Genomic DNA, 23,261 nt, shown 5'->3' on the forward strand with positions numbered 1-23,261 from the left:
TCGGTCACGTAGCCAAAAGCTGCAAAAAATGTCCAACTGGTTCTTTTGTATCATTCAATGAAGCTCCAGGAACACAAAAGCAAGATTGCAAGGCTTGTCCTGAAGGTAAATATTAAATACGCCTTATTAATGCCCAATGGTTAGCGCGCTGGTCTCCGGATCAAGCGACCCGGGTTCGAGCGCAGCTTGAATTCATTAATTACTCTCTTAGCTCCTTCCCCCACTTAGGAGTATAAATGGGTACCAACAATTACTGGAGGGGGGAGGGATAAACTTGCGATAGACTAGCATTCCATCCATGTAGTAGTAGAAATACTTCAAGGTCGTTTAACGTTATCCAAACCAGGATAACCTCCGCAATATGAGAAACCTTTGCCCAACGCAGACTTTACTTTAACTTCCGACAGTTTATTTGTTTATTTAACGTTGCCAGAGATCCTAAATCGTGCCTGCGTAAAGCTAGTCACTAAAAAATCCCTTAGATTTTTATTTCGGATTAAAAAAGCATTAAACCAATTTGCCTAAAGAGTCCAGTTGACTTCGCTTTGAAGACTTGTACGATAGACTCTCTTATATTTCATATAAACATACAAGAACAAATACAAAACAAACAAACAAATAACAGCTCTTGTATTGGCAAAGCGTTCAGTTTATTAAAGCAGCCTAACACATTACTACAGCTATGATTCTTCGGAGAGTTGAATACATGACACTTGAGTATGCCGTGCTTCATGTTCACTAAAATTAATCTCTCCCTGTTAAATTGGAGAGTCTCGTTGATCCTCAAAGCAGTGTCTTTAATAAAATGACCATCATAATATATCTGTTTTTTTTTTATATATTTTATAGGAACTGAAACTGACTTCTTTGCTGGATTCCGTGCTTGCAAATGCTTGGACGGATTTTATCGAACAAATATGTTCGATAAATGTCACAAATGTGGAATAGGAGGACTTGAATGTAGAGATGATTATGCCCTTTTAAAATCTGGTTATTGGTGGGAATGGCGAAACGAGACACACAAAGATCGCTACAAATATTTTATCAAAAATCTGTTGGCCCCTTCACCAGCATTAGACGTTTTCAGCATAGAATACCCGTATCCCATACCAACATCTTACAGATGCCCAATAGGAGGCTCTTGCGAAGGTGGATTAGATTCTCCCTGTGGAAAAGGGTACGAAGGTCAACTATGTGGGGTTTGCAGCTCTGGGCACCATAAGCAACTGCAAACGTGCAAACAATGTCCTTCTAAGCGGTGGATGGTGGGGCAACTGTTAATTATTGCTTCCGTTGTGTTGATAATCGGGATAATTGTGGTGTGGACAAGCAAGAAAAAGGTTGGAAAGAATCGAGGACATTCTGTTATCGACATGTTCTTTTCCAAGCTTAAAATCGTTATTGGTTTTTATCAGGTCACTTATGGCTTATTGGAAGCGTTCCGCTACATAAAATGGCCAGATTCCCTGCAGGTTATCGGAAAGTACTCGGAAATACTTCAGTTGAATGTACTTCAGGTTGCTCCCATTGATTGCCTTTTTCCACAGTTACACGTGGATGCCTTTGGAAACCTTTTTGCAACGATGGGAATCAACGCCGCCCTCATTGTTTTCTCTGGTGTTGCCTACGGAGTTTTCAAAGTGATAATATCAAGAAATCCACGCTTGGAGGAAAACGAAAAGTTAAGAAAACTGTCACAGACCAAAGAGGTTATTTACAGGAATTTGTTTTTTTTTCTTTACGTAACGTACCTGAGCACATGCTCCAAGACAGCCAATGTTCTGCCACCAACCTGCCGGGAAATTTGCCGAGATGACGAAGAAAGCATGTGTTACAGCTACTTGAAAGCCGATTACAGTATACAATGCAAAACTCCAAAGTACAACCAATTGGTTATTGTGGCGTACATTTCTGTTGCCTATGTCATTGCCCTTCCCGCCGCCTCATTCCTCGCCCTTTGGAGACAAAGAAGATTGGTTACAGCCAAAGGTAACACAAAAGCATCACAAAATCTAGACTCCAACATGGAAATGGTTACAGGACTGAAGTTTCTTTTTGAGAACTATAAACCACGTACGTGGTTTTGGGAGCTGGTGGAGATGTCTCGTAAGGTGATCCTCACATCTGGCCTGATCCTTGTCGGGCAGGAGAGCAGGTCCTACATTGGCTTGGCATGGGTAATGGCTGGGATGTATGGAATGCTTTTCTCTTGGCACAGACCTATACAAGACGTGACCGAGAACCGATTGATGGCGACGTCTCTTGCCGTTACAGTTGTCAACTTGGGAGTTGGAGCTGTCAGCCGAATCCCCGCAGAGAATATTCAGACCACGGCGGACGCATACGTGGATGCCGTTTTGTTCAAGATATTGGTACTTGGAGCAAATACTTTAGTCATCGGCCAAGTTATTGGTAAGAGCAGGCTGATCCTTTTCATTACTTAGGGCCGATTCGCACTAGCGGACAAAAATGTCATGTCATTTTTGACAAAAACAAAATTCTCGCGACATGTCAGAGACAACTTGAAGAGAACAAAAGGTGAAAGTATTAGTACAATAGCTTTGCACGTGCTTCTGGCGTCTCTGTACATTTTTCAGCACAGCCGTCTTGGGAAAACATCAAAATTGCAGTACAGCGCGGTAAAAAAATCTAAAAGAATTCGCATTTGAAATACGCGTGTTATCATGCAGTGGAATAATGAGTCGCCTTAAGATAACTTTTTCTTTTCTCATTGTTACATTGGGCAAACACTTTCCTTATAAACATACTTTGCCTATCGCGGAAAGAGTTTGCGGCTGAATTTAGGTAGTGGGATCCACATCACGGTGCATGCTACCGCAACAATTTTTGAGTGCGTGTTGTTTTTTAGGGCAAATTTGGGCCAAACATAATAGCCAATCAACAACGTATTGTTATCTGGCATTACAAGGGGCATGAGAATGCGACTTGTCATGAATTGTCCTGCCCTGAGGCAGGACAACGGCCGCTTTGAAGATTTGTCTGTTTTGACAAAATTTGCCCTTGTCCAGCAAGACGTTCGCACTTGTTTTTGCGATTGTTTGACAAAATGTATCTCGCGTGCAAGGCGGACCAATCATAAGACAACTGCTTCTTTGTTTTCCTGAATTGTTGGACAAGTTCTAGGTTTCAGAAAACGTATTCGCACTTGTTTTCTGTTACAAGTGACACATTAATGATGAAATTTACCAAATGTTACAAAATTTGTCCGCTAGTGCGAATCGGCCCTATTGATGATTTCTTAATATTATTGAAGCATTTGGAAACTACTTAGTGGCTTATAAAAGTATCAACAGTTTCTTAAATATGGAAAACGTAAGTACCAATAAGTTGTACCAGAGCGTCGATTGCCCTCACATAAAAGTGGTATTTTGTACCAAGTGACCCCTAGCTGCAAGTAAGGGCCCAGCGATCCCTGTCCACCTCATGTACTATAACTCTTTCTTCCTTCACAATGAAATATTCAATTAAATCATTCTTAGTTCAGTACGCCATCCACCTATATGGTTACCTCATGGAGTGGAAGAAAAGACCGCAATTGTCCTTTTCTTGCTGTCTGGCTCTGCTTCTTCCTCTCAACGATTTGCAAGGAGAAATCAGCGGCATGGCTGACACGGATGTTCTCGATGACCAACTGCAAACTGGACAAACAGACATGCCCACCATTATCGGCGCCGTACAGGACAGTGGGATTGTTGATGTTAGCTTTGAAGAAGGTGAAAAAAAGGATGGTAGCATGATCGTAGTGCAAGACGGAAGTCGTCAAGATGGCGAGTACAAGAACATAAAATCCAATCGTGGAACACAAACGGAGTTATTATCACTTTCAATTGTATAAATCGAGTTTTTAGTATATACAGAGGTACCTGCTATTACAATCTAGCAAAGAGATCTGAGTTATTGGTATAATAATACACATACAAAAAAAATTACATGTCCATTGGCTAAGAGCACGTCAATTAATCTCAAAAAGTGAAATTGAGTGCAGAAAGTTGAAATTAAATTGATTGACAGGAGAGTCGCGAAAGAGCAGCAAAACAAAATGGCGGCCGCTATCGGAGGGTTTGGAGAAAGCAAAAACATATCGATTTCGATTTATACAAAGTGTGGCCGATTTCACGAAAATTATTATATAAAATTAGTATATAAACCAAAGTTCTAGCCACTCAATGTTTTAGCAGCACAAGAGAGGCTTTACGAAACTACCGAAAGCTACCAATCGAGATGATTTCTTTCGCCACAATTCGTAAAGAAGGAAGATAACAAGCCTGAATTGAAGACGCACATTTCAGCCAACAACGAATCAGAAAAAATGGTAAGCGGCCGACCGAACACGTCTTGTTTGTCTCGGATCCACTTGCAATGAAACTTTTGTATGTGTTTTATTAACAAGTAATCGCATGATTTTTCCCGTGCAATTTGGGATAAATCAGTTCTCGTAAAGACTACAAATTGCACTCGCGCTAAGTGTTTAAACGAATACTTTATATAACACACTAACTACAATAAAATTCTCGAATCTGATTGTTTATTAGCACACCCTAATTTTCGATGCCACCATACTGGAGCGTGAGCAGCCCGAGTGTCCACTAACTTGGTGTCTACTAACAAAGTGCGTATGCGCAATAAGAAAGTTTGTGTGCTGTGCCATGCGCGCTCTTTATTTGGCTTTCTCTTTTGCCTGAATACTGTACTACTTCTCGATATTGCTACAACCTTTTAGAAACAGTTTTCTCCATGCAAATTTTGAGATATATAGCTCAGAAATAATTGAGACAAAGCTTCGTCTAACTCTTCCTTGAGTTTTTTAATAGAACTTCGTGTCATCGTACGTCTTTAATCATTTAGTCTTTAATCATGCTTGTGATTAAACAACTCCAATCATTTCTGTTGTAATTGCAAATGGTCAATAAACCATAATATGAAAGCCGAATTTAATAATTTTTTTATTATTCATTCGACATTCAAAATATTTGAGAGCTTTAAAACACAAAATACAGTTAAATGCATGTGTTCTCACTTCGGCGTAGAATTTTTGCAAAACCGTGGCCAATTCCTCCGCTGTTGCTGTTTGTCTCGGATCCACTTGCAATGAAACTTTTGTATGTGTTTTATTAACAAGTAATCGCATGATTTTTCTCGTGCAATTTGGGATAAATCAGTTCTCGTAAAGACTACAAATTGCACTCGCGCTAAGTGTTTAAACGAATACTTTATATAACACACTAACTACAATAAAATTCTCGAATCTGATTGTTTATTAGCACACCCTAATTTTCGATGCCACCATACTGGAGCGTGAGCAGCCCGAGTGTCCACTAACTTGGTGTCTACTAACAAAGTGCGCATGCGCAATAAGAAAGTTTGTGTGCTGTGCCATGCGCGCTCTTTATTTGGCTTTCTCTTTTGCCTGAATACTGTACTACTTCTCGATATTGCTACAACCTTTTAGAAACAGTTTTCTCCATGCAAATTTTGAGATATATAGCTCAGAAATAATTGAAACAAAGCTTCGTCTAACTCTTCCTTGAGTTTTGTAATAGAACTTCGTGTCATCGTACGTCTTTAATCATACTTGTGATTAAACAACTCCAATCAGTTCTGTTGAAATTGCAAATAGTCAATAAACCATAATATGAAAGCCGAATTCAATAATTGTTTTATTATTCATTCGACATTCAAAATATTTGAGAGCTCTAAAACACAAAATACAGTTAAATGCATGGGTTCTCACTTCGGCGTAGAATTTTAGCAAAACCGTGGCCAATTCCTCCGCTGTTGCTGTATTTTGGATGTTTTTCTCCTGAATGTAAGCTTAAGAAAACATATTTATTTGCAACTTAGGCATCGTTTTTATTTGCAACATACGCGTATACTTGTTGCATTTCTAATGAGAACCCAGTTTTAAATAAATATGCGTCGATAACCCTAAAATCCTTCGGGTAAACATCAAGACACGTAATGAAAGACATGCCATGGGTAGAGAAATCGTTCTTGTGTTGGTAAAAAATGCAACAGAACTACAATCTTGGACAAAACAAGTTGAAAAAACGCATCTCACGCTTTTTGCACAAATGTCCTAACCTGCAAGCGGGTGAAAATATTTTATCCTCTCTCCCCCTACTCAATGTTGTTTCTTGAGGTTTAAGATTCGACAGGCTTTGTTTTGAAAAAACGTACAGCATTAACAACATTGAAAAGGGGGGAAGGCTAGGGGGGGTGCAAAACTGAACTCTGTTAGCTAAATTAGTGGAAATTTGCTAAGTGTTTAAACAGTTTTGTCCAAGATTGTTGTTATATCGAGCAGTAAAAGGGGAATTGCCGGTCCGAATATGACTAGCGATTTTAATGCCGAAGAAGCCGACATAGGAGGCACATGCACAAGTCTGAAACAGCGACTGCTTTTAGCCTCAATTCCACGCAGGTTGTTCCAGATTATTAATGATACTTTCACATCTTGGATCAGTAGGATAAAGCACAAAGGGTAAATCACGACCAAGAAGACCCAATCAGAACGCTCAGATTTTGACTGGCTTTGTCTTATAATAATTAACGTAAGGTACTACATGTATTTTCTCTAAAATGATGTTAACTTACAATTTACACCGCATTTTAGTAAAATACCGATTTCTTTATTGCAATTCGGAGGCTTAGTCATTTGTTACAATGGCAAAAGGAATGATGACACCGTGTTGTCAGAGTGACCCTCAAACATTCCTCAAAGGAAAAAACTTAATTATTTTCTGGGCCTGAATCGTTTTATGGACCACTGACACCAGGTTCCCCGGCATTCCGTAGCACACTCACAATACAACCTTCTGGTTGGGTCAAGTGAGCTCCAATTAGCATAATGGCGGACGCATGTACTGTCGTAAATTGTAATAACGTCGTGAATTGTAATACCTGTCGTAAATTGTAATAAAAGTTGTCGTGAATTGTAATAGCTGCCGTAAATTGTAATAACAGTTGTCGTGAATTGTAATAATGCACCTATCGCAAATTGTAATAACACATTGCCGTAATTTGTAATACTCCGAGCTGTCGTAAAATGTAATAGCACATTGTCGTGTTTTGTAATAAGCAGTATTATCACACTCTATTCTTTACTTCAGATCTAGAGCAGTTCCTAATGGCAGCCTGGCAGGCCATTTTTGATCGTTTGCTAATGCTTGGTGAATTTGTTGGAACGAGAAAAACTACATTAAAAAAATAATATTTCGCGCTCGTAACTAGTGCCAGTCCAAGAAGGACCCCCGTAAACTCTGGCGACGTTCAGCGAAGGGAATTAGTGAGAAGCTCCGGCAATTTTTTTTTCTAAAAATGTGCATTATTTTGATAAAAGAAAGAAAATACAAAACAAAATTCAGGTTCACAGCTAGTTTTTTTTCTAAATAAAAGGGTAGAAATGGTACCTTATTACTTAATTGCATTGCCCAGCCCCTCACTCTCAGGAAGGTTGGCACGGAGTGTGAAAGGTTAACTTCGCTGTTTCTTAGTTTTTACCTTTTAAACATTTTTTTTTGTTATCTGGCTTCAGCCTTTCTCCGCCGATAATATTATAAAAAGGGATATTCACCGGACAATTCTTTCAGCCAAAATAAAATAAAAAAGCCATCCAAACAAAATTATTTATGGGCCTGTTTACAAGCAGGAGGGTAACCCTAGGTGCTAGGGTTACCCTAGCAAGAGGGTTAGAAGATAGCCCGGGTTTACAAGCAAAATTCGCAGGTAGGGTAACCCTGCTTACCTGGGTCAACTTACACCGGTTACGCTTCAGTTAACCTTGTAAAATTTTGTCGTTAGAAGCTGTTATTCGAAAATAATTCCGTTCCAGTGCAAAAATACGACAAATTGTGAATGAACACGATGTTTCTTGGTCACAATTCGCTGTTTTTGTCGGTATTTTTAAACATATTTAGCTTTTTGGAGCCAAAATAACGTTGTCCCGGGTAGGCGAGTTATCCCTACCAGAGCGTTTACAAGGCGCTAGGGTTACCCTAGCACCTAGGGTAACCCTAGCGCCTTGTAAACACGTCGATGAAAATAAGAAGAAATGTGGGAGCGTTAGGGTAACCCTCCTGCTAGGGTAACCCTAGCACCTAGGGTTACCCTACCTGCTTGTAAACAGGCCCTAATTGAACATCACTGTGAAAATAGGAGGAGTTCGGAATTACAGTGGGTGGTCTGATATCACAGCATCATTGCCGTGGAGCCTGAAAACAACAAGAACTGGTCACAAAATCAATATGACGACATGAATTTTGAGGAAGACAAGGTCGATGTGGTTGTAAAAATCAAACGAAAACACGGAGAAAAGAAAGAAGAACCGCCATTACTACTCTTGAGTGTTAAGAAATGCCGTTAATCTGTTTTGTTTGACTACGTCATTATCTTCCTCATAGCTGGTTTTACTTTTTTTAACGTGAAAATTTAAGTCGGTCAGACGACACCGAAGGGAGATAAAAGGTGGAGTGGCTCAACACTTAAAAGACAAGCTAAATATCATGAAAATATGTTTAGACCGTTTTCCCTCACAAAAATGAAGACCAACATCTTGTTAAAAACCGACTAGAGGAATAACAAATGTAACTACACGTTACCTTACAACGTGCTTTGCTGCAAATTTCTCGCACTTCTGGCGAGTAGTTGGTTAATAATGTTGAATAACCCTCATGACGATACCAAGTAGGAAAATAAATTTACACCACGAAATCTTTAACTGTTTTTCCTTATGGAAAACAAAAACCAGATTTCTGTATGATTGCTAATTCTCATTTTAAAGGATTATTACAAAACACGACAATGGGTTATTACAATTTACGACAGCTCGGAGTATTACAATATACGGCAATGTGTTATTACAATTTGCGATAGGTGGGTTATTACAAATCACGACAATTGTTATTACAATTTACGACAGCTGTTACAATTCACGACAACTGTTATTACAATTTACGACAGGTATTACAATTCACGACGTTTATTACAATTCACGACAGTACAGACGCACGTGTTTTAGTGGAGGAGGAAACCGAATGTGCGATAGAGGAATGTGCGACAGAGGAACCAACCAATTCGTTGCTTTTTATCAATGCTAAAAATCAGTTTAAATGGAATGGCTCGGTTGAGCTTTTTGAGTCATTTCTATACCAAAAATTTGGTTTATTAGCAGACGACGTAGCGAAGTCTAATAATGGAACGTGTACTGTGTGGAAGACTCCAAGTGTGACTTTCAATCTGTACGCGAAGACCAAAACCCTTCTCGTACAAGGAAAAGCGGTGGATTATACTCGAGATTTACTTCTTCGGACCATACAAGCAGTTCAAAATCAAAAGTCTGCCGAGTCACCAGACGAAACCAACAACACTCACTTCGCCGACGAACATTCAACAGGCGGTGAACATCAACAAGTGAGATTAATGTCAACAACAGCGACTGCCGACACCCGAAACGATCACTCGCTTGTGAGAGAAGGTTTTGAAGTTGATGAAGTTGCTCTGGGCGAGAACGAGAACAAGAATGAAAGCGAAAGCGAAAGCGAAAGCGAATCATTCGAACACGCTCAACATGCCCTCAACACTGGCGAAGTACTAATTAACAACTTGAGTGAGAAATTCTCTAAAGAAATTGCAAAGGTCTGGTCCGAAATAAGCGGCATTAAATCCAGTCTAACTAATAGAGACGGATTACGGCCACTACAACAAGAACTAGACGAACTGCGGCTCAAATGCACAACTTATGAATCTACCATTGACCATCTTGAGAAAGAAAGGGCTAGCCTCCTTGAAGTAATCAAAATACTTTCTTCTGATCAATCGTCAGGATCACACGATCCACAACCTGCTTCTGCCGATCAATCGTCAGGATCACACGATCCACAACCTGCTTCTGCCGACTGGCAACCCGTTAAATCAAACAAGTCCAATAACCCTAAACGAGGGAAAAAGAAAAAGAAAGGCAAAGCTAGTTCCCAGAACCAGCAACTACAAACGGAAAACAACGATACTAGTGAGAACAGCCAAGGGGAGCAAAAACCCAATGAAGGCACAATCATTGCTGGAGATTCGATTGTCAAAGGTTTACGCAAGGACTTATTAAGTCGGGCAGCTAAACGGCGCGTAACTGTGAGAAGTTTCCCTGGTGCTACAACCACAGACATGGAGCATTATCTGCAACCAAGCTTGGCTACAAAACCGAAGGCGATAATCCTCCATGTCGGAACAAATGATCTGAAAAATTCATCCTCTGCTCGGAATGTGGCGGAGAAAATCGTCGACCTAGGAAATATGATTGCTACAAACTCTCCTAACACTAGTGTAACCATTTCTGCAATCACACAAAGATCAGATGAACAATCGCTCAAGAAGAAAGTAAAGGACTGCAACAAAGTTTTGAAAACATTTTGTAATCAAAATGGCTGGGGCTTTGTTGAACACTTGAACATCGACGAAACATGTCTGAACAATTACAAACTCCACCTTAACAAGAAAGGTATTGCTATTTTAGCGAGTAATTTTGTAAATAATATAGTTCATTGATATAATTCTGACTTGACAACTGTGCCGACACCCAATCTTATTGCCACCTCCAGCGTCCGGATCAGGTCAAATACTCTAATGCCAAAGTGTCGTGGATTTAAAATGGCTAGTTTGAATATTACCAGTCTTTTGAAACATATTGATGAACTTCGCGTTTTTCTAAATGATCAAAACATCGACGTTCTAGCCATAAATGAGACCAGGCTAAATGAGAGCATTTCTGATCAGGATGTGAAAGTCCAGGGTTATGATATAACCCGCCGTGACAGGTCAACAAATGGCAGGTTTGGTGGTGGCGTATGTTTTTACATTCGTTCAAACATAAGCTATTCTGTCCGTACAGATTTGGACAGTCAGCTCTTGGAAATTATATCAATTAAAATTCGTAAACATAACTCAAAACCCTTTGTTATTACTTCATGGTACAGACCTCCAAATTCACCCCATGAACTTTTCGCGCATGTAAACACATTATTAGGCAAATTAGATTCTGAAAACGTAGAACATTTTCTCCTGGGGGATCTAAATTGTGACATGCAATCCAAAGACAATGCTAATGTGAAAGCTCTTCTAAACATAACAGATATTTATGGATTGGAACAACTCATTAATGAACCTACCAGAATTACACCTACTACAAGTACTTTAATTGATCTGATTTTCACAAATCGGGCAGAGAATGTGTATTGTTCAGGGGTGTCTCATGTCGCCATAAGTGATCACAGTTTAGTTTATGCATATCGAAAAATTTCAATTCCCACTTTCTCCAAAGGAGTTAACTTGATAACATATAGACAGTTTAAACATTTTAATAGCGCAAATATCTACGCGGATATTTTAGCCCAACCCTGGGATGATATAAAGAAATTGTATGATCCTAATGATATGTGGAGGAGGTGGAAAGAATTATTCCTGAATGTATGTGAAAAGCACGCACCGATGAAGACCAAACGGACACGAGATTCTAAATCACCATGGATAACCACTATTTTAAAAAAGCGGATGAATTTCAGAAACCGCCTCAAAAGAAAGGCTATTAAGACAAAGGATCCATTTATTTGGAACCAATTTCGAATGGTTAAAAATCAAGTGAATTGGGAAATAAACAACGCTAAAAAAGCGTATTATGAAAATGCCTTCAACAATTGTTGTGGGGATCAAAGGAAAACATGGAAAACAATTAATGAACTGACCTCACGAAAATCCAATAAAACTGTTATTAATGAAATGGAATATAGTGGGGTAAATTCTGAAGATCAAACAGATATAGCAGAAATGCTAAACTCCTTTTTCACAGAAGTTGGGCCAAGCCTTAGTGGAGACGTAACAGAAGTTGATAAATCCTTCGACGAATTTCTTACCGAAACTGATAAAAATTTTGTTTTTGGAAAAACAACACCTACACGTGTTTTTGCACTACTATCAAAGCTTTGTAGGTCAAAGGCAACAGAATTAGATAATATTTCAGCGAAACTTCTAAGGGAATGTCCTGATTTACTGGCGGAATCTCTCACTCATATATTTAATCAATCCCTAATGACGGGTATCTTTCCCGATGAGTGGAAATCTGCCAGAGTCACTCCATTGTATAAAAATTCTGGGAAGCGTTCTGATCCGACGAATTATCGGCCAATATCAGTAATTCCAGTTGTGGCCAAAGTCTTTGAACGGATAATTTACGATCAACTTTATCATTATTTAACAAAAAACAACTTTCTCTCGTGTCATCAATCTGGTTTTCGGTCACTGCATTCCACGCTCACCGCACTTATCGAAGCTACAGATAGCTGGGCCTTGGATATAGACCGTGGTCTTGTTAATGCCGTAGTCTTTTTAGATCTTAAAAAGGCATTTGATACAGTAGATCACGATATTTTGTTGCGAAAATTGCAATACTATGGGATTTGTTGGACCAGTCATCAATGGTTTGCTTCTTATTTAGATAATCGAACACAGATTTGTCATATTAATTCTTGTAAGTCAACTCCGAAATGTCTAAGATGTGGTGTTCCCCAGGGAACAATTTTGGGACCTCTTCTGTTTTTGATATATATTAATGACTTACCACACTGTCTGACATATTCGGAACCCAGAATGTACGCAGATGATACTAGCCTAACACTTGCTAGCACTGACATTGAGCATATAAATTATCGCCTTAATCACGACCTGAGAAATGTGTACGAATGGCTGTCTGCTAACAAGCTTACTCTAAATATGACGAAAACTGAGTTTATGCTTATTGCATCAAGGCAGAAGTTATCACAATTTACGGAAAGTCCCTCTCTTACTATAAATGAGAACGCAATAGAACAAGTAACCTCCGCTAAATCCCTCGGAGTTTATGTTGATCAAAATATAAACTGGGAGTGTCATATTGAAAACATTTCTAAGAAGATAGCTTGTGCCATTGGTGCAATTAAACGAATTCGGCATCTCACTCCATTTAATATTTTAAACAAAGTTTATAATAGCCTTATTCAACCACAATTTGATTATTGCAACGTAGTGTGGGGAAGCTGTAACAAGGGCCTTGCTGAAAAATTGCAAAGGCTTCAAAACCGCGCAGCTCGTACCCTAATGTCTGCGAGCTATGATAGTAATTTAGATGATTTGTTCCGGACACTGGGGTGGCGAAGACTCTATTATCAAAGATTGGAACAGAAGTCTATCCTAATGTATAAAACATTACATGGTATGACTCCTGATTATCTGAGATCAAGATTCGTATATCGTGACGATGTTAGTGCTTATCGTTTAAGGAATACCGAAAACAAATTAGTTCTTCCACAACCTCGAACTGATTATCTAAAGAAAAGTTTTTCGTACAGCGGAGCTCAGTTGTGGAACAACTTACCTGTAGACCTAAGACAAGCATCTTCACTGGCCGATTTCAAATCTAAATTAAGTCGGCACAGTTTAAAGTAATATCTAAATTTTAAGTAAATTTTAGACACGGCCTCCATGAAAAGCAGACTTTTCTTTTGTTATTTTGAATTTGTTGTTATTAAATTTTTGTAGTTAGTTAGATAGGTAGATAGTCCAGTAACTTAATTGACTGATGGAAAAACCGTGTATAAATAAAGTTATCTTATCTTATCTTATCTTATCTTATCTTATCTAATCATGCAGTGGCGGAGTTCACTTACCTGAAGGTCTGTATCCGCCACTGATATGTTCCGCCGTTCATGCAGTTTCGTATTTCTGCTTGGCTTGCTGTACAGCATTGGGGATAAAAAAGTAGACTGTAAAACATTTAAAGCGGAACGAGACACACAAAGATCGCTACAAATATTTTATCAAAAATCTGTTGGCCCCTTCACCAGCATTAGACGTTTTCAGCATACAATATCCGTATTCCATTTCAACATCTTACAGGTGTCCAATAGGAGGTTCCTGCAAAGGTGGTTTAGATTCTCCCTGTGGAAAAGGATACGCAGGTCCACTATGTGGGGTTTGCAGCTCTGGTCACCATAAGCAACTGCAAACGTGCAAGCAATGTCCTTCTAAGAGGTGGATTGTGGGACAATTTGATAATCGGGATAATTGTGGCGTGGACCAGCAAGAAAAAGGTCGGAAAGAACCAAGGACATTCTCTTATTGACATGTTCTTTTCAAAGCTTAAGGTCGTCATTGGCTTTCATCAGGTCACGTATGGTTTACTGGAAGCGTTCAATTACATAAAATGGCCAGATTCCTTACAAGTTATTGGAAAGTATTCAGAGATACTCCAGATGAATGTACTTCAGGTAGCTCCAATAGACTGTCTTTACCCAGGATTACACGTGGATGCCTTTGGAAACCTATTTGCCACGATGGCAGTTAATGCTGCCCCTATGGTTTTCTCTGGTGTCGCTTATGGAGTTTGTAAAGTGATAATATCAAGAAATCCACGCTTGGAGGAAGTGTCACAGACAAAAGAAGTTATTTACAGGAATTTGTTTTTCTTTCTTTACGTGACTTACCTGAGCATATGCTCGAAGACAGCTAATGTTCTGCCACCTACCTGCCGGGAAATTTGCCGAGATGACGAAGAAGGAATGTGTTACAGCTACTTGAAAGCCGATTACAGCATACAATGCAAAACTCCAAAGTACAAGCAATTGGTTATTGTGGCGTACATTTCTGTTGCCTATGTCATTGCCCTTCCTGCCGCCTCATTCCTCGCCCCTTGGAGACAAAGAAGATTGGTTACAGCCAAAGGTAACACAAAAGCATCACAAAATCTAGACTCCAACATGGAAATGGTTACAGGACTGAGGTTTCTTTTTGAAAATTATAAGCCACGTACGTGGTTTTGGGAACTGGTGGAGATGTCGCGTAAGGTGATCCTCACATCTGGTCTGATCCTTGTGGGGCAGGAGAGCAGGTCCTACATTGGCTTGGCATGGGTAATGGCCGGAATGTATGGAATGCTTTTCTCTTCGCACAGACCTATACAAGACGTGACCGAGAACAGATTGATGGCGACGTCCCTTGCCGTTACAGTTGTCAACTTGGGAGTTGGAGCTGTCAGCAGAATTCCCGCAGAGAATATTCAGACCTCCACCGACACGTACGTGGATGCCCTCTTGTTCAAGATTTTGGTACTTGGAGCAAATACTTTAGTCATCGGACAAGTTATTGGTAAGAACAGGCTTTTTTTATGCATGCTTTCTTAGTATTAGTGAAGCATTTGGAAACTACTTAGTGGCTTTTAAAAGTATCAACGTTTTCTTAAATACGGACAACGTAAGTACCAATAAGTTGTACTAGAGCGTCGATTGCCCTCACGTCAAGGCGTTATTTTGTACCAAGTGACCGTTAGATACAAATAAGGGCCCAGCGATCTCTGTCCACCTCCTGTACTATAAAACTTTGTTCGATTAAAATGAAATATTCAATTTAATTGTTTTAGATCAGTACGCCATCCACCTATTTGGGTACCTCATGGAGTGGAAGAAAAGACCAGGGTGGTCCTTTTCTTGCTGTCTGGCTCTGCTTCTCCCTCTCAACGATCTACAAGGTGAAATCAGCGGCATGGCTGGCACGAATGTTTTCGATGACCAACTGCAGACAGGACAAACAGACATGCCCACCATTATCGGCGCCGTGCAGGACAGTGTGGTTGTTGATGTTAGCTTTGAAGAAAAAAGGGATGGTAGCATGATCGTAGTGCAAGACGGAAGTCGTCAAGATGGCGAGTACAAGAACATAAAATCCAATCGTGGAAAACAAAGGGAGTTATTATCACTTTCAATTGTTGAAATCGAGATTTGAGTATATACAGAGGTATCTGCTATCATAACCTAGCAAAGAGCTCTGTTTGTACATGTTTGAAGACAGCTAATGTACTGCCACTGATCTGCCGGAAGATTTGTCGAGATAACGAAGAGAGCATGTGTCACAGCTACCTAAAAGACGATTACAGCATTCAATGTGACACTCGGAGGTACAACAAATTGGTTATTGTGGCGTATATTGCTGTTGCATACGCCGTTGCACTTCCTGCCGCTTCATTCCTCGCCCTTTGGAGACAAAGAAGAATGATTACAGCCACAGGTAACACAGCAGCGTCACAAGATCCAGTCTCCAACATGGAAATGGTTACAGGACCATTAATAATAATACTTTTTGGTTTTGCACGATCGAAATCAAAATGGGACAGAATTCCTCGAGAAATTGCGATTCTTCGCTAAACTAGTACATCAAGACAGTTTAACTTCTTAAAGAGCGAGTAGTGCTATCGGCTGCAGTAAAACAACGTAAATTCTGTTCAATCCAAGATGAAAACTAAACGTCCCTTGTCGTGGCTTGCTGACTCAAGTCCTCTCAGTGTCGACTCAGTGAAGTTAAAGATGCTAAGCTTGCTATTACTTGTGCAGATATGCTGAAATTAGCCACTGAAGGTGTATATACAGCAACATGATCCTCAGAATAAAGGTTCAGGTACTTGACTTTGTGTTGAAAATGATCAATGAATGCTCGATGAACGAACCGACGCCATTATGGCAATGGTGAACTGGAGAAATTCTTGTGTAATAAGCTTTATTTTGATCCATGTTGCTAACAAAACAAAGGCTAAATATGATTGTTTTGATTAGAAAATGACTAAACAGATAAGATTCTTTGCGACAGAGGGCAGTTTCACTGTTGCATTTTTTTGTTGGCGAGCAGACAAAATAATAATTTCGCCCAAACATGCAAAATCTGATTTTTGAGGTTCGTTCATTAATTGTCATAGTCTATAAGATTCGAACTTTGGCCGGACACCGTACCTCACCGATTTCGCTGAAATTTGGCATGCAGTCTTGTTTTAGGGTCCTAACTACCAAATGTATATTAAAAAGTTTCAATTCTTTTTATTTTGGAAAATATCGAGAAGGCCGATTTGAAGCGTCCGTGACGGCTCGCCAACATGGCGGATCGAAGATGTTCTTGTTACTTCGACACTGAACCTGCCGTCACAGTTTCTCGATCATACTTGGTATAGTTATAAAGGACTATCTTTCTTCTTTCTATATATCAAAATAGATTCGGCAAATGTTGAGTTTGGATGATCAACGGCCAAGAAGTTCGAAGGTATGTTAACGATGTTTTGAACAGTCTCAAATTTACTACAAAATGAAAGGCTAATAACTCCACTGTTATCTCGATTTAGAACTAGCCATTTACCATGAACAAAGCTTGTTCATTGGTGAATTGATTCCATTAATAAAAAAATTGGGGAAATGTAACCGTTAAGAATAAAAAATTATGGAACCTCTAGTAAATTGGCCATTTCAGCGCCATTTCAGCGGATCAGCTCATTTAACAGCAAATAATCGGGGGGAAACATGAAAGGGTTACAGTCGTTTATAATAAGCAGTTTCCAGGTATTCTTTGCTTATCTTAAACAAATACATGATCTTTGCCAAAGATATGGCGATTTTTGAGCGTACGATCGTTTCTCCAAATTTTTATGTCGGATCAACTTTATTTTATTTGTTGTCGAGATTATACGCTGTTGTTATTCAAGTATTCGTTTCACAAGAACTTCTGTTGCTCGCATTTCCCAAATCACTGTTTAAGAAATTGCCCATTCCGTAACAGGGTCATTCTTACTTTTTCTTTAAAAATTACTAGGAAAGCAAGAATGTCATAGAACGGTTTTATACTAGTGAAAATACCTGTCAGACATAACTTTAACTGTTTGTGTTATCTGGCTGTTTTCACAAATATGCAAATTAAGGAATTCTTAAAGTGCCTATCTTTAACTATTTCACGCTTAAAGATTCCTCTAAATCTTTTCGCCTACCTTTTGGCCAAACGAAGTTTTGTGTCTCCAGGCAGAATGCTCGTTATCAGCAATGAAAGTCGAAGAGATACAGAAGCTCGAGTAAAATTCTAACTGCTGTGAAATGAACATCGTTTGAGCTTGACGTGTATTTATAGATTGCGCTCGAGCTCCGTTAATTAAGTTTATTCATTTGGCGATCAGATAAAAATCAATGAATGATCAGAGTTATTAAAGTCCATTTCTAAGCACGAGAGACACGGAAGTTTGTTTCAGAAGCATTTATGCATAGAAATACCAGTTTATTATTGACTGACGCGGTTAAAAAATACTCGGCTTCTAGCGGTAAATCTGCATTTATAATAGCTGGGAGTTTGTGTTTTTTTTTGGTGTTGTTGTAGGAAGGCGGGGGGAGGGGGGTGGAAGTGGTGCCTCCGAATCCTCTTTAGATCTCTGACACAGTGGTCTGAATGTTGAACAAAAGAGCTCATCTGTTAATAAGCATAATGCGAGCTGATTTTGAAATGAACATGACTTTACGTTTGTGTCATCAGTAATTATCGTGTTCGAAGAAGGCGTGGCTTACTCGCGGCAAGAACAACATAATAACAGTGAAGCTAACACATTTTCCTCATTGATTTGAAATGAATTTCGAATCAATTCTTTTTAGGGCAAGTTAAAAGATACAAATGTTTTTCGTCCAGATTTTTTACAAAAAAAAAGCAGGTGAGAACTTGGCTGTTTTTGTTATCTCGGACTTTTTTTTTATTAAAGTCGAACCTCTCCATAAGGACACCTCTCGTGATGCGTCATGACTTACATCACGTATGTCCTTATCGCCGACCTAAGTGAAAAAAGGGACTACCGTAATTACTCGAATAAGCGCCGCGGCGCTTATTAAATTTTTTACGCCTCCAGTGCGGCGCTTATTCGAGGGCGGCGCTTATTTGAGGGCGGCGCTTAGCTTATTAAAAAGTTTGACGCCACAAAGAATCTAATCCTTTACATTTATTAAAATAGGGTCCCCTGATTGCCAAAAGTCGTCTCTTGCTGAAGATTGTACTGAAGAATGTTCAATAGAAAAACTGAGCGGTAAAACAAGCACTTTGAACTGCAGAACGTCGCTTTTGATGGAAAGAAATGTCCAAGTTTGTTTAAGAGTTGCTTTGTAGTTCTGTTTCTAGTTAAACAGATTTCCTTGAATAAGCGCCGCATCGGGACTGCGGCGCCGGGGGCGGCGCTTATTAACTTTTTTGTCCGAAATGCGGCGCTTATTCGAGGGCGGCGCTTATTCAGGGGCGGCGCTTATTCGAGTAAATACGGTATGATAGTACAGAGGCCTTCCGAAGAACTCAACGCAATATCCCCCCAAAGTTCGAACCGGGATTTAAAAATCTCAAAAAGTGTTAATATGAATTGTAAATCCACTCATAGCGGTCTGGCCTTACTAAAACCTGGAGAGAGAAAAAGACAGTGGGCAGATAAATGAAAGCTGCTCGAGAGTACGCTGTTGAGCAGATTCTGTGAAATTCCCCTTTTTATCCTTTTCTCTCATAAGCCCTCCCAATTCAAGGCCCATATATTTCTTCCAAGTCAACTGTCAAAGTTTAAGGCCACTTTTTTCCTACCAGGTTACCGTCTTGAGAGTTTTAAATTTTATTAAATTTTGGTGACACTGTCCCTATAATTCATTAATGTAATTCAAATCAGTTTATAAAAACGTTTTTCTGAAAACAAGAAGTTTTTTTAATTTTGCTTTAAGCCACCGCACCCCAACCACGGATATAAGACCTACCACATTTAAAAGCCCACATTTCGTACCAAACTGTACAACCCCAGGGCTTATACAAGCAGATTTTTGCACTTTCTTACACGGTTGGGGAGCGTGATGGCCTATTATTATATGGTACTTGTGGCGCTTGTTTGTGGGGGTTTTTTTTTGGTTTTTTTTTTTTTTTTGGGGGGGGAAAAAAAATTTTTTTTTTTTTTTTTTTTTTTTTTTTTTTTTTTTTTATAATGGTCACTGCGCTGGACTCTGGACCAAACAGTCCTGGATAGAGCTTTTGGGGGACAATGCGTTAAGTTCTTTGGAAAGCCTCTCAACTCCCAGAGTCCCTTTCCTTACCCAGGTGTAAAAATGATTACCAGTCAATCTTTAGCTTTTCGGGAAGGGAGGTAACCCTGCGATGGAATAGCATCCCATCCGGGTGGAGTAAAAAATACTCGTTGTCGCTTCACGTTGCGGAAACCGGTATGAGCTCCGGCCTGATGGGCCACTAGGCTCGTAACCTGCCTATTGAGAGACCTGGCGGAGAACTACATAAATGGACCGGGCGGCCATAAATTTTTTATCGTGAATTGAGGCGCGGCGCTCCCACATTAAGGGGTGACATGGCATAACGAAGAGTAATTGATAATCCATTCCCCGAACTGTTCCAAATTCAGGCCACTGTGTAAAAGAACAAAAGAGGATACGAAGGCACCACTTCCACACCCCCCTCCCCCCCCCCCGAGCCCCCTCAAAAAAAAACAACACCAAAAAACACCCCAAACTCCCAGCTATTATAAATGCAGATTTACCGCTCAAAAATAAACCGGTATTTCTATGCATAAATGCTTCTGAAACAAACTTCCGTGTCTCTCGTGCTTAGAAATGGACTTTAATAACTCTGATCATTCATTGATTTTTATCTGATCGCCAAATGAATAAACTTAATTAACGGAGCTCGAGCGCAATCTATAAATACACGTCAAGCTCAAACGATGTTCATTTCACAGCAGTTAGAATTTTACTCGAGCTTCTGTATCTCTTCGACTTTCATTGCTGATAACGAGCATTCTGCCTGGAGACACAAAACTTCGTTTGGCCAAAAGGTAGGCGAAAAGATTTAGAGGAATCTTTAAGCGTGAAATAGTTAAAGATAGGCACTTTAAGAATTCCTTAATTTGCATATTTGTGAAAACAGCCAGATAACACAAACAGTTGAAGTTATGTCTGACAGGTATTTTCACTAGTATAAAACCGTTCTATGACATTCTTGCTTTCCTAGTAATTTTTAAAGAAAAAGTAAGAATGACCCTGTTACGGAATGGGCAATTTCTTAAACAGTGATTTGGGAAATGCGAGCAACAGAAGTTCTTGTGAAACGAATACTTGAATAACAACAGCGTATAATCTCGACAACAAATAAAATAAAGTTGCCGACATAAAAATTTGGAGAAACGATCGTACGCTCAAAAATCGCCATATCTTTGGCAAAGATCATGTATTTGTTTAAGATAAGCAAAGAATACCTGAAAACTGCTTATTATAAACGACTGTAACCCTTTCATGTTTCTCCCGATTATTTGCTGTTAAATGAGCAATCTATAAATACACGTCAAGCTCAAACGATGTTCATTTCACAGCAGTTAGAATTTTACTCGAGCTTCTGTATCTCTTCGACTTTCATTGCTGATAACGAGCATTCTGCCTGGAGACACAAAACTTCGTTTGGCCAAAAGGTAGGCGAAAAGATTTAGAGGAATCTTTAAGCGTGAAATAGTTAAAGATAGGCACTTTAAGAATTCCTTAATTTGCATATTTGTGAAAACAGCCAGATAACACAAACAGTTGAAGTTATGTCCGTGACAGGTATTTTCACTAGTATAAAACCGTTCTATGACATTCTTGCTTTCCTAGTAATTTTTAAAGAAAAAGTAAGAATGACCCTGTTACGGAATGGGCAATTTCTTAAACAGTGATTTGGGAAATGCGAGCAACAGAAGTTCTTGTGAAACGAATATTGAATAACAACAGCGTATAATCTCGACAACAAATAAAATAAAGTTGCCGACATAAAAATTTGGAGAAACGATCGTACGCTCAAAAATCGCCATATCTTTGGCAAAGATCATGTATTTGTTTAAGATAAGCAAAGAATACATGGAAACTGCTTATTATAAACGACTGTAACCCTTTCATGTTTCCCCCCGATTATTTGCTGTTAAATGAGCTGATCCGCTGAAATGGCGCTGAAATGGCCAATTTACTAGAGGTTCCATAATTTTTTATTCTTAACGGTTACATTTCCCCAATTTTTTTATTAATGGAATCAATTCACCAATGAACAAGCTTTGTTCATGGTAAATGGCTTGTTCTAAATCGAGATAACAGTGGAGTTATAAGCCTTTTATTTTGTAGTAAATTTGAGACTGTTCAAAACATCGTTAACATACCTTCGAACTTCTTGGCCGTTGATCATCCAAACTCAACATTTGCCGAATCTATTTTGATATATAGAAAGAAGAAAGATAGTTCTTCATAACTATACCAAGTATGATCGAGAAACTGTGACGGCAGGTTCAGTGTCGAAGTAACAAGAACACCTTCGATCCGCCATGTTGGCGGGCCGTCACGGACGCTTCAAATCGGCCTTCTCGATATTTTCCAAAATAAAAAGAATTGAAACTTTTTAATATCCATTTGGTAGTTAGGACCCTAAAACAAGACTGCATGCCAAATTTCAGCGAAATCGGTGAGGTACGGTGTCCGCGAACTTTTAAAAAAGCTCGAAAATTATGGAGTATTACACTTAAAGTGGAGAAAAAGGTAGCCTTGTTCTTGTACTTTCTAGCCTCAACAGATGGTTATCGATCCCTTGCGAATCTGTTTGGCGTTTCCAGAGGCTTTTTTTGTGGTTGTATTCGTGAAGTTGCCGACGCTATCTTAAGAAAACTTAGGCCCAAATATCTCACAATTGCTAAAGGTGCCGAACTTCATCGTATTGTTGAAACATATAAGGAAAAATGGGGTTTCCCCATGTGTGCCGGTGCAATCGATGGCACTCATATCCCAATTGCGGCACCTGTAGAAAATCCTTCGGCCTATGTGAACAGGAAATCATTTCACAGTATTGTAATGCAGGCACTTGTTGATAGTTGTTACTTATTCAGGGACATTGTTGTTGGATGGCCTGGTAGTGTACATGACGCCAGAGTGTTTTCAAACTCCGAGCTATACACCCTTGGGGTTAGTGGCCAGTTGTTTCCACCAGATCTAAAAGAGTCAATTCTTGTTAAAGAAATCCACACTGTCATATTAGGTGACCCAGCGTATCCCCTGTTAAGTTGGCTGACGAAAGGTTATCCTGAAAACATCAACACTCCTCGTATTCAGAGACGTTTCAATTACCGCTTGAGCAGAGCCCGAATGACTGTAGAGAACACGTTTGGTCGATGGAAGGGAAGGTTCAGACGATTTTCAAAGAAAGTGGATATGGAAGTGGAGGGAGTTGTCAAGGTTGTGGCAGCTTCGTGTGTACTTCACAACATATGCGAGATGCGCAATGAACCATTTTTTGATCACTGGCTACGAGAAGGATTTGACGAACCAGAAGTCATAGTCGTGGATGGAGCAGCACCCGAAGATCAAGCTGGTGCAGATATCAGAGATACCCTTGCTGCTTAG

General features: G+C 39.5%; 2 protein-coding genes across 2 annotated transcripts; both read left to right on the top strand.

The window, feature by feature from the left end:
- Nucleotides 1-917: 917 nt before the first annotated feature.
- LOC144629772 (uncharacterized) lies at nucleotides 918-3,856 on the top strand. Its single transcript, XM_078487982.1, has 2 exons — nucleotides 918-2,412; nucleotides 3,501-3,856. The coding sequence occupies exons 1-2, from the start codon at nucleotides 918-920 to the stop codon at nucleotides 3,854-3,856; spliced, it is 1,851 nt and encodes a 616-aa protein (XP_078344108.1).
- A 6,779-nt stretch (nucleotides 3,857-10,635) lies between these two features.
- On the top strand, nucleotides 10,636-23,261 carry LOC144629774 (uncharacterized). Its single transcript, XM_078487983.1, is given in 7 exon segments — nucleotides 10,636-13,252; nucleotides 13,690-13,712; nucleotides 13,820-14,085; nucleotides 14,087-15,183; nucleotides 15,455-15,736; nucleotides 15,850-16,098; nucleotides 22,429-23,261. Coding segments are annotated over 7 exon segments (5,367 nt in total).

The sequence above is a fragment of the Oculina patagonica genome, chromosome 11 (assembly GCF_052425735.1).
Source record: "Oculina patagonica isolate OP01 chromosome 11, crgOcupat, whole genome shotgun sequence".
Taxonomy (NCBI): domain Eukaryota; kingdom Metazoa; phylum Cnidaria; class Anthozoa; order Scleractinia; family Oculinidae; genus Oculina; species Oculina patagonica.

What these genes read in the sequence shown, in the direction of transcription:
- LOC144629772 (XM_078487982.1), top strand. Translation starts at nt 918, where the DNA reads ATGTTCGATAAATGTCACAAATGTGGAATAGGAGGACTTGAATGTAGA. An exon ending in AGTCATCGGCCAAGTTATTG is followed by an intron (nt 2,413 to 3,500) that starts GTAAGAGCAGGC and finishes AATCATTCTTAG; the next exon opens with TTCAGTACGCCATCCACCTA.